The 13,193-nt window shown below is 33.0% G+C and overlaps 1 protein-coding gene across 1 annotated transcript; it reads left to right on the top strand.

The window, feature by feature from the left end:
- The first annotated feature begins 427 nt into the window (after nucleotides 1–427).
- On the top strand, nucleotides 428–5,974 carry LOC136063891 (uncharacterized). Its single transcript, XM_065764894.1, has 4 exons — nucleotides 428–607; nucleotides 4,863–4,868; nucleotides 5,286–5,441; nucleotides 5,717–5,974. The coding sequence occupies exons 1-4, from the start codon at nucleotides 428–430 to the stop codon at nucleotides 5,972–5,974; spliced, it is 600 nt and encodes a 199-aa protein (XP_065620966.1).
- Nucleotides 5,975–13,193: the final 7,219 nt, after the last annotated feature.

Below are 13,193 nucleotides of genomic sequence, written 5' to 3'. Positions count from 1 at the left end.
ATGGCTACTCGAGTAATCATCCATAAATGCCCCTTCCTTTTTCTGAATAAACAAAAACATATAAATAAATAAATAAATAAATAAAAACCTATGAATTAAACTCTATAACCCGTCAGCTAGAGCTGACGGAGCTATGGAGTAAGGGGCAACTGATATGGGTAATTTCAAGAAGCATTATTAATCATCTGCATTAGATAAAGCTGTCGGTTTGGGGAGAATCATCAGCCATACTCCGTTTAGTAAAGGTGACGCCCTTATGAGGCCAAAATTGACGAGATTGATCCTAACCTAACGGCTCCACTTCCAAAAAGATGTCACTTGGGACCTGACGACTAAGAGCACCCTGGGAAGGTGACAGGAAGAAGCTGACAGGGGGAAAAGCCCCTGACAGACCCAACATGACTTTGCTTGGTCTCCACGTATAAGTATGTATGGAAACATCTTACGCTCCACGATTAATCCTAATCAAGAGGATTCCTATAAGGAAAGGATCCCACAAGACACGCGCATTAATAAGGATCTTCCTTACAAGGAAAGACCCTCTCCGCTAAGGAACGAATGTCAACCCTATGCTACTATAAAAACCTCAAAGCCCTCACAAACCAAGGTACGCATAATTTCCCCTAGCTCCAGTACTCTAGAGTTGTGAACATTCTCTAACTTAACCTTCAGAGGGTATTTAGTCGATACCACACTGGTACTCTCCTAAGGTCTTCTCTTGTGTTGTGCAGGTATTGTCTTGAGCACGTAAGGACCGTATAGCTCACTGATGATTTTCGACATCATCACATAGTTTTGGATCACTGAAGCTTTCTTTTCTTGGATTACACTTTGGATGGCCCATAGTTATAGGTCTTAATTTAACAGGGGTACCCTAAATAGAATTTGCTAATTTTATTGCTTTTTGTGTGTAATTTTTTTATAGATACTCTCTAGACTATCTTATGCTATGTAATGTCCTCGAGGTGGGTAGCTAGTTCTAACAATAGTTTTGTCTTTTTTAAGAAAACTGGATTTTTTGGGTTTTTATACCATATTCATACTGTTTTTTGAAATATAGTTGTTTTCAACAAAGTCAAAAAATAAAATGTGTCTTTGTAAATTATGCATCATTTCTGTCCATTTTCTTTTTATACAGGACCTTTTGTTTCCATCAAAAGCAGCATGGAACCATTTTCTTTTCTCTTTATTTTTTGCAAATTTATATTCATCATGTAAGGCAACTAAATTGAGATTAAATGTTGTGTTTATGACAGTTAATTGGCTATGAATAATGGGGGTAGCAAAATCAGAAGCAGTAGGAGACATGGAAGAGATCTCTTCTTCTTTATTGTAGACTCCTCATTTTGTACCCCATTAATAAATTTTAGTCTCCGACCCCAATGATGAGCTTGAAATATGTCAACCAAGGGTAATTAAAGAGTTCACAATAGTTTGAAAGTAATTAAAACTTAAAAGTGCTCAAATCGCGTTGAAAACAATTCTGAAAAATGACATTTGCTCATTGTTTTGACCATAACTTTTGATCCACAAATAAATTTTGAGTGATGTTTGTTTCATTGGAAATTAGACATCCTAGGCTTCAATTTAAACACAAATTTTACCTAATTTGGATTTATATTGAGTGAGTTATGACCATTTGAAATCGGGCCATCAGAGTTGTCAGAAATTAGGGTATACGTACGCATGCCCTGACCATGCGTACCCAGGCCAATTTTCTGGGTTTTAAAACTTCATTTTAAGGGCCCAAAACATCATTCTTTGATGTGGGCTGGCACCTAGATCCTTAGGAACGTCCAAAGACTATTAAAATGCCCCAAAATCCTAATTTTAATTTATAAATACTCATCTTATGTCTCTAATCAATAAGCTAACTAGAGAGAGTTATTTTTTGGCCCCCATCTTCTTTAAAACCCTAATTTTCTTTTTTAAAACTCACACACAGCACTTAAGCACATTTTTTACAAATTAAAAACCTCTCTTTAGTTAGTTCTAAGGTAGAAAGTTTGTTTTCTTATTAGCACTAACATGCAGGGCCCACCCAAGTCCTAGGCCCAAGGCCCCAACCACAAAAAAAAATATATATATTTACCCTTTACAAAGAAAAAGTCCCCCATCCCATTGTAACAGGCCAAAAAATTTTATAAAAAAAATATGAATTTTTCAAATGGTTGTGCACATTTTATTATTAGTGATATTAGGGATATCACAAATTTTACTATAGATTTACAAATTGACATGTTGCCAATCACAAAAAAAAAGTATTTTAAATAGTCATTAATTACATTATTGAAGCTCACAAATCACTGTTATTGTCACATTATATTGTGAACATTTTGTAATACTTTTAGCATTTTTCCTTTTTTATTTCTAACAAGGCTTTAAAAAAAATTGCAAATGTGTTAGATCATCAATGATGATTAATCTCCCCTAATAGTTTGAAACTATAATATTTGTAAACTAATCTACTACAAAGCCACACATCAATTAATTTTCTTTTTAAAAAATAATATATATTTTTCTTCTTGTTAATTTTATTTTTCAAGTATGATATTCAATTCTCTATATGAAATTAGCCTTAGTTTTAGTTAGTATTATACCATTATTCATTAAATTATGTATTTAACACATCAAATTAGCCTCAATTTGATTAATATTAAATAATTTTATTTAATTAATATTTATATATAGAAGGTCTTACATAAATCTTTTGCCTTAGGCCCTAAATTAAGTTGGGTTGACCCTGCTAACATATTCTCTTAATTGAAAGCGAGTATATAAAATAAATAATTAAAAAAAAAATCAAACAAACAAACACTAAAGAGTGAGCACATTGGATGTGTTTGATAACTCTGATGGGCATAGATTATTTTATTTATGAACATTTTTTTTTTTTTTTGAAGCAATGAACATATATTTTTTAAAATAAAAATAAAAAATCAAATGGGCCATTCATATTGGGTTTTGTAAGAAGTGCGGTCCCAACGAGAAGATCTCAATTCTCATGCATAGACCCAATAAAAAATCAGCAAAAAAAAAAAAAAAAAAATTCCGCTGCCGGGATTTGAACCCGGGTTTTCAATCAACCGGTATTGTTTTCATTAGCCCAAATGCTACAGCGGATTTCTTGTCATATTAGTCATTTAAAAATTATATTAAACCTTAAAGTCCAAGTAAAGGAGCCAAAGCCTGACCTTTTTAAAATTATCAAAAACCCAACAGATGAATTCACAAATCACACACAACAGCATGAGTCAGAATCTTCTCAGAGAGAGAGGAGATAAAATATAGCACGAAGTTTCATTTGATCTTGCAAATGCCAATGCTGAAATTCGAGGTTTTGAAGAGCTTGAATGTCACCGTCAGTTGTAACGGTGATGACCCGAGGTGGAGCAAGTGTGGTTCCATAGAGATGCTACCCCTTGAGATAAGGAACAATCTGTGCTTTCCACAGTAGGCAGTTGTCACGAGTCAATTTGATAGTGATCAGATGATGAATAGTGGTAAGTGTGGTGGGAGAAGGAGAAGCAGTGGTGTTGACAGTAGAAGAGGCAGAGGAAGACGATGAAGCCATGATAAAAGTCACAACAGTATTGGGACAGTTCAAAGGACAATCAGTTAACAGTTTTGTACTTAACAAAAGCTGTTATTCTAACACCGTTTGTACTTAACAATCATAGGACAGTTCAGTAGAAAGAGAGAGAGAGGAACCACGCCTTCCGTCGCCGCACGCCGGAAACCACCGGTAAAATCTGTTATTCTTTTGAAACCTCCTCCTCAATAAAATTGTGGATTGTAACATGGGCATATGGGCAGGGCACATTTTAAGATATAAAAGTAGCTTTCTTTATGATTTTCCATTTTTTTTGGGTAGAAATAGTTGAATTTCATTAAAAATATCAAAAACCCAACAGATGATTTCACAGAGCACACACAACAACATCCTAGGATTGATAATAAAAAAACATAATTTGACACGGTGACATATGCTGGGTTATAATATCTGGCAGTAGAAGAACATGTCCCTGCTGTTGTTGCTACTGAAAATCCATGACCCACTTGATACAGTATCATTGTACCTTCAAAGACAATACTATTTCATTGATTCCAAACCAGATAAACAGTGACAGAAAACAAAAAAGAGGGAACTAAAAGAGGGAATGTGTTACATTTTACATTGAAATAATTGAAGCAGTTTAGGGTCATTGTTTTGGTCTGATGCAGTTAATGGCACCTTCTTCCCTTATAAAAGCAAGGTGAATGGTTAGGCCATGGATTTAAGATCCACCGTGTTCATATTTAACTTGGTAATAAAAAAAATTTATGCTTGTTGAATGTGTAGACATATAGTTATATCCTTATTTGCTTTAGATGATCATACAACGTAAAATGCAATGTGCTTATCATTTTGGCATCTGCATAGGCTAATCATAATGCATACTAAACTCAGCAAACTATACTGTTTAAAATACTTTAATTTATGGAGGATATATGTATGGACACTTAAGTGCCTTCTTTATTGTGTCCAAAATTTAAAAGGTCAAATTGGTTTATCTAGAATAACAATGTGATTTTTATTGAGAAATGCGTTCTCACTTTGTGCAATCTAATGTTAAATGAGAGTAGTCAATACTTTGATGATTCATGATATCCTTTATCTCGATCGACAATATATTAATATTACATTTATGGAGTTTCTCTTCTTCTTCTTTGAAGATTTATTTTAAGTGCCTTCATTCCATAATAGCCATAACCTATATGTTCTCCAGGGTGTCCAGTGGATTTCCAGCACAATGTGTCGCTATGCATTATCAACAGGGTTTGATTACTCTGGTTTTAACTGATTGGTGTTGCTATATCAGCATCAGGTATAGATTAATGGCACATGACTTATCAAAAGATTAATGGCGCAGATGAGAATTTGTCCTGTGTTTGCGATGTATTGAGAAGTTTACCTGTTAATAATTAGGAGACTCTTGCAATTTTTTTTTTTTTTTTTTTGATAAATTATACTAGAACCCACCTTGCATCACCTTATAAATAAATACTAGAATATTAATTATTTATTTACAAGGTGATGCAAGGTGGGTCCTTTTCTGGAGATGAACTTTTTTTTATTGGAAATTGCACTTGTGATTTGCTTTTCCTCACTCTATTTTATGGAGGATAGAAACCGTTTAAAAAAAGTTATAAAATGTGCAATTTCAAACTGCTTTACCAAATGGGTATGACGCAAATGCTTCTGCCTTGACATGCCTGATATTATTTTATTTTTCCTTCTCCAGCTTGCAAAGAAAGGAGAACAATTTATAGACCTTCCTTATGTTGTCAAAGGGATGGATGTATCTTTTAGTGGAATATTGAGCTATATTGAAGCCACTGCTACGGAGAAGCTAAAAAATAATGAGTACACCCCTGCTGACTTGTGTTACTCCTTGCAAGTAGACTGGAGTCATAAATTATTTTTTATTTGAACTAAGCTATTCTTCATATCTCAATCATTGGGTGTTGTATCATCATGTTTGTTAGTTCTTTGCCTTAATTCTCTTCCTCTCAAAAGCAAACTCACCCTCTGTGGGAGGGATTGTTCTAAAGTTCCATATACTAGGCCATAAAGTTTTCTCTCTTTTATTTTACTTATACATCCGAAAAGAACTTTATTTATATTATTCTGACATATATTATGTGTAATATTTTGATATGTAATATGTTTCAGGAAACTGTGTTTGCAATGCTTGTGGAGATTACAGAATGGGCAATGGCAAACTGTGACACGAAAGATGTTCTTATTGTTGGTGGTGCTGGTTGCAATGAGCATTTGCAGGAGATGATGAGAACAATGTGCTCAGAGCGTGGTGGACGATTGTTTGCTACTGATGACAGGTATTGCATTGATAACGGAGCAATGATTGCAATCTGGAGACAGAAAAAGGAGCCTTCTAACATGTATGGCCTCATGCAGGAAAGTAGTTAAATCTAGAAGATCTAGAGGTATGGTCTTTCTAATGCTTGCCAGAATTAAGATTAATAATGAATTCCTTATTTGATATTAGTATGAAAATGTTACAATATTCAAAGGAGAAACTGACTTAGCTATGCTGCCATGGAATTTAAAATAGTATTTGGTACCAATCAAGAAACATACATTCACGAATTGTACTAAAAAGTACCATGTATTACTTATTGAGTAGCTATATGTTAGTTTACAGTTATTGTATGGGTTATTCTGGGGACATTTTGTTGTGGGCTGGTACACATAAATTTTGATTGGATATATTTTACCAGTGATTATGACTTTTTTTTTATAAGTACCCGTGATTATGGTTATAGGGCTTGGAATTTGGTTCCTAACCTGTCAGGATGGGGCTATTTGGCTAATTATATTGTGGAATCGTGTATTATGGTGATAGATTTTACCATGGTAAATAATGGGAGAGAATATAGTAGGTTAAGAACTTGCCAACTGCCTGGGTTTTGGGGAAACAGAATGTATGATTCTTTAAATTGTGGTAGTTAATGGATTTTGCAAATTATGAAAATCCAGGCCAACTACCTCTTTGTGCTTTTATTTTCTTAAGACTGAAAAATGACCCACTTGAATTAAAGGGAACTAAGTTAACAGCCTGTTTGTTCTTAATGTCTCTGATCCAAGTCTTTGTGACCACCTAGATTCAGTTAATTTTTCTGTTCTCCATGTGTTAGGATTGCATTCCATTCAAGGTAGTTGGGCAGGTTTGCTGTTAGGGGTAGGTACTAGTATACTTGATATTTATTGTTGGCCCGCTTCTAGTGCAACTTGGGGTCTACAAGAATTGAATCAAGTACCTAATACCATGTATGAAATCCATAAATTTAAGAGGCTTTTATACTTAAGAATGTGGACCAATAATATTAATATCAAACACACTATTACCAACAGTTATTTTATTTACTGTTGAGTCATTATCATAAATGAATTCATTTTCCAAGTGGGATGTGCAACTACAAAACATAGCCACTTACAATTAGTGAAAATTGATAATACAAAGGAAGAAAAATAGGAGAAAATGGTTTCATTTCACCTTATCTTTTGTAAAATTTGGTGCAGAATACTTTTCAAAAAGTGATCTGGCTCAGATTGAATTGAGTCAGAGACACAAATTATACTATATTTGCATTCCCTTAGCTACCACTACAACCATTGGACTCGATGACAATCACACTCTCGACTGAAACATTATCATTCTTATTCATTCCATAAAACCAAGTTATGATTTTCACCATTGTCGGCAGTCCCACCTTTATTAGCCACTGCTGCAGTTGTAGACTCACATCACCCACCAACATCATCTGTTAAGCTGTAACATGAACCACCATAAGCCTTTTTTTATTGTGTTGCTGTAACTTGTGTTTTTTATTTGCTCTTGTAATGAATTGGCAGGAGATGTTATGTAAATAAAATATTCATATTTGTGAGGTTACAAAGTTAATCTGAAATTAATTTGTCAACAACACTGTTTTGTTTCAACAATGACTATTATTCAAGGTACAAATATTTCTAAAATACAATCTTCTTCTCCCTCCTCAACCGATAATTATTTTCCTTTTGAAATGGAAAAATTGTAAAACATTATTTGTTGAGTTATTCCTGTAAGATTGTTGGTAACATTACTTTTAGGCATTCTGGTCTGAAGTTTAAATGGTAGTTCTGCACCACTCCGGAATCCTGATAGTGTTTAATCTAGTAGCATTTGTTTTTCAGAATCTTCTAGAGAATATGGGTAACTTTTTCTTCCTCAAAGAATCTTAATGAAATAGGAAAGGCAGGCAACTAAAGAAAGCATGCATCAATATGGTACCAAAATATTTTAACTCATATTGGGTTTTCTAATAAATGTGAGCCCAATGAGAAGATGCCTATTCTAATGCATTGAACTAATAAAAAAAAACAGCAAAAATGATTTTTCCGCTGCCGGGGTTTGAACCAGGATTCATATCAATAGATTCATTGGAATTACCAATGTGCTATAGCAAATTTCATGTCTTTTTTATTATGAAATATTTTATTAAACCTCAAATTCCAAGTAAATGAGCTTTCTCCTGAACTTTTTAAAATATCAATTAACCACCAAATTACTCTTTAAGTTCTAAAGTTCACACTATTGCAGTAGAGATAGAGAAAGAAAGGAGCCCGGCCACCGCTCACCACCCACACTCGGCAAACCTTTTGCCACAGCACGCCAGAAGCCACTTGTAAAAAAATTTGTATTTGTCTTTCAATTCTTTTGAAACCTCCCCAATAAAATTGTGGATTTTAATATGGGACATATCGGTTGGACACATTTTAAGATATAAAAGTGGGTTTTTATGGTTTTTTTCCCTTTTTTTTTATATAGAAATAGTTTAATTGCATCAAAATTATCAAAAAACCAACAGATGATTTCATAGAACACACACAACAACATCCTAGGATTGATAATAATAATAAAATAAAATAAAATAAAAAAACACAATTTGAGGCTCTTGACATAGTGACATATGATGGGTTATAATATCTCGCAAAAGAAGAACATGTCCCAACTGTTGTTGCAATTGAAAATCCATTACCCACTTCCCACTTGATACAGTCTCATTGTACCTTCAAAGACAATACTATTTCATTGATTCCGAGGCCACAATGGCCAAATACCATTATTTGGCAAAATCTACTTGATACAATATCATTGTACCTTCAAAGACAATACGATTTCATTGATTCTGAGGCAAAAATGGCAAATACCATTATTTAGTGAAATATTTAACAACCTACCACTGTTTATAAAATATTTAGCAATCTACCACTTTTTCGAAACTCGAGTTTGACCCGTAACTCGAGTTTATGAAATTGAGTTTCGTAAAAATCTGCTACAATGGCACCCGCTGACTTGGAATTAAAAAATATAAAATGTCATGTATAACTCGAGTTTTATAAACTTGAGTACTCATTAATTTCAAAATATGTAACTCACTGACATGAATGATGAAAACTTGTGTCTCTACTTGTGGAAGAAAGACTTGCATTTGTGCCTATTCTGTTTATGTGCTATATAAATGCCCATCTCATTTGTGTGTTATGTTGGAAATATTTTAGTGAATAAACAAGTTTTGATACAACAAATAATATATCAAGTATTTTATCTAGAATGCAAATAAGCAAGAACAATATATATATATATATATATATGTAAATATAAGAACAATCTCACAGTGCTAAGGAATCATGTTGCGAAAGTGTTGTCTCTAAAGGTTGATTCGTGCCACCCAGAGTAAAACAATACGACTGGTTCTCTTGGCCAAACAACCTCCAAAGATTAGACTCTAGTGTTAACCTTTGTGATGGATGCACTTCCACTCACGAAGGTTTAAGAACTACTCTCTATTAAATATAAATTGTAAATAAATATGTGGGAAAGAAAGAGAATAGAATTGTGTATATCTAAATATAGCATGGTAAAATATATCCTATAGGAAATGGTGTGATGATGGGTATTATATAGGTTATTCATGACAATAATGATCTATAGTTATTGGTTACCAATAACCCATAAAAACCCAATGGCTATATTATTCATTATTATTCAACGGCTATTTTACTCAAAATTCCCAACGGCCTGAAAATAAATAATAATAAAAAAGTTTTTGGAATACACACCCACACTAACAATCCCCCACATATTACAAACACAAAATAGAAAAGGCAAGTAACTAAAGAAAGCATGCATCAATATAGTACTGAAAGGTTTTTACTCATATTGGGCTTTCTAATAAATGTAGGCCCAATGAGAAGATGGCAATTCTAATGTATTGACCCAATAAAAAAAACAGCAAAAATTATTTTTCCGCTGCCTGGCGGATTCAATCGATTGATTCGATGGAATTACCAATATGCTACAGCGGATTTCATGTCTTATTTACTATTAAATATTCTATTAAACCTTAACTTCCAAGTAAAGGAGCTAAGCCCTGAACTTTTTAAAATATCAATTAACCCCCAAATTATTATAAGTTCTAACACCGTTTGTACTTAACAATAAAAGGACAGTTCAGGTCATGCTATTACAGTAGAGATAGTGAAGAGAGGAGCCCTGCCATTGCTCGCTGCCCACACGTGGCATGCTGGAAACCACCGGTAAAATCTTTTCATCTTTGTCTTTGAATTCCTTTGAAACCTCCTCAATAAAATTGTGGAGCGTAATATGGGGCATATTAGCAGGACTCATTTTAAGATATAAAAGTGGGCTTTTATGGTTTTTTCTTTTTCTTTTTCTTTTTCTCTTTTTTTTTTTTTTTTTGATAGAAATAGTAGAATTGCATTAAACTTATCAAAAAACCAACAAATGATTTCATAGAACACACACAACAACATCCTAGGATTGATAATAAAAAAGCACAATTTGAGGCTCTTGGCACAGTGACATATGCTGGATTATAATATCTGGCAGAAAAAGAACAAGTCCCAACTATTGTTGCTGCTAAAAATCCACGACCCACTTCCCACTTGATACAGCATCATTGTACCTTCAAAGACAATACTATTTTATTGATTCTGAGGCCAAAATGGCCAAATACCATTATTTGGCAAAATCCACTTGATACAATATCATTGTACCTTCAAAGACAATACTATTTCATTGATTTCGAGGCAAAAATGGCCAAATACCATTGTTTAGAGAAATTAACAATCTACCACTATTTGGAAAATATTTTGCAATCTACCATCTTTTTTAAACTCAAGTTTAGGAAACTCAAGTTTGACCCGTAACTCGAGTTTATGAAAATTGAGTTCCATAAAAATCTGCCATAATGGCACCCGCTGACCTAGAATTAAAAAAATATAAAATGCCACGTATAACTCAAGTTTTATAAACTCAAGTACTCATTAGTTTCAAAATACGTAACTTACTGACATGAATGAGGAAAACTTGTGTCTCTACTTATGGAAGAAAGATTTGCATCTATGCATATTCTGTTTATGTATCATATAAATACCCATGTCATTTGTGTGTTATGTTGGAAATACTTTAGTGAATAAACAAGTTTTGATACAACAAATAATATCACAAGTATTTTATCTAGAATTTAAATCAGCAAGAACAATATATATATATATATATGAACAATCTCACAGTGTTAAGGAATCACATTGCAAAAGTATTGTCTTTAAAGGTTGATTCATGCCACCTGGAGTAAAACTTGGTGCGACTGGTTGTCTTGACCAAACATTCCCCAAGATTAGACTACAGTGTCAATTTTTATGATGGACACACTTCCACTCATGAAGGTTCAAGAACAACCCTCTATTGTTTTTCCTTAGAACAAATATAAATTGTAGAAAAATATGTGGAAGAGAAAGAAAATAGAATTGTGTATATCTAAATATAGCATGGTAAAATATATCTTATAGGAAAGGGTGTGATGATGGGTATTATATAGGCTATCCATTTGACAATAATGATCTATAGTTATTGATTACTAATAACTCATAAAAGCCCAACGACTATATTGTCCATTATTGTCTAACGGCTATTTTACTCATAAATGCCCAATGGTCAAAAAATAAATAATAATAAAAAGTGTTTGGAACACACATCCATACCAACAATCCCCCACATGTTACAAACAAGAAATAGGAAAAGCATGGCAACTAAAGAGCATGCATTAATATGATACCGAAAGGTTTTAACTCCTCATATTAGGTTTTCTAATAAATGCAAGCCCAATGAGAAGATTTCAATTTTCATGCATTGACCAAATAAATAAATACAAAAACAAATGATTTTTCCGCTACCGACATTTGAACCCGGATTCAATCAATAGAATCACCAATGTGCTACAGCGGATTCCATGACTTATATATCATTAAATATTCTATTAAACCTTAACTTCCAAGTAAAGGAGCTAAGCCCTGAACTTTTTAAAATATCAATTAACCCTTAAATTATTCGAAGTTCTAACACCGTTTGTACTTAACAATAAAAGGACAGTTCAATTCATGCTACTATAGTAGAGAGAGAGGAGCCCGGACACCACTCACCGCCCACACGTGGCACGCCTTTTGCCACAGCATGCCGAAAACCACCGGTAAAATTTTAGCATTCGGGGTAGAACTCATAATTAGTAAGGTTTTATAACCGGAATGTTGAATTCTAGCATGAGGATTTAAATTGGTTTTTAACAATTTATATTAAACATAATAAACAATAGCAAGAAGTTTAGCACCTTCTGACCTTCATCCATATCATAACCAGAAGTTAGGATATTTAAAGTTAAAGCTTTAGCACTATGACGATCATCTAAAGCAAGATTTAAATTAGAAACAATCAAAATGAAAAGGGCCATTAAACGAAGATGACTGAATCATACCAAGTATGCTAGTTTCGAATTTTCTAAATCTAGCATCACGTAAATGTATCCAACATTGAATCATTAACACTATTACGAGTTAATGGCTTAACAGCAACTTGAACAGATCCAATATGCAAGAATCTATATCCTTTAGTAAGAAAATCATGAATAGATTTCTTGTTAAACAAACAACATTTCTCGTGAACTCTAGATATGGCATAAGCCCGTTTGATGGTCTTAACATTAAATTCAGTTTTAAAAGTAGAATTGAGACAGCTTGTTTTATAAATTGCATTAACATTAATTTTAGGAATAGTCCATTTATTAAAGTTTAAGCAGCTTTCTTCTTCAACAGAATAATTTTCTTCATTGATAATATCAGGGATTATCAGGAGGTATACTTGATCGGGAGCTGACTGATGAGTTGGATCTAAATATTCTATCCATTTTTAAGTTTACAAAAAATCCCGAGTTTAACACTCACTTATCATGCTTTGTTTCTTACAACTGTTTGCATTTTGTAGCACATTCCCTAATCAGCCCTCTATCTCTACCTCTCACATCTAAATCCACTAACATAGGCCTTATTCTTCAGTTATGGGAATGAGGGGATTTAAATTTTATGTCTCCATTGAAAATATCAAAAGGTTTTGGTTGATTTATAAGGCTATTGGCATTAATATATTCTCTTAATTGAAATTTGAAAGCGAGTATATAAAATAAATAGTAAAAAAAAAAAACAAAATAAAATAAAAATAAAACGAACGATGAGATTAAGCATATTGGGTGTTTTTTTTTTTTTTTTTTTTTTTTTTTTTTTTTTTTTTTTT

Source organism: Quercus suber, unplaced genomic scaffold (genome assembly GCF_002906115.3).
Source record: "Quercus suber isolate HL8 unplaced genomic scaffold, Cork oak 2.0 scaffold_591, whole genome shotgun sequence".
NCBI lineage: Eukaryota > Viridiplantae > Streptophyta > Magnoliopsida > Fagales > Fagaceae > Quercus > Quercus suber.
The sequence above is the reverse complement of the archived record's forward strand: the minus strand, read 5'-3'. Positions and strand labels throughout refer to the sequence as shown.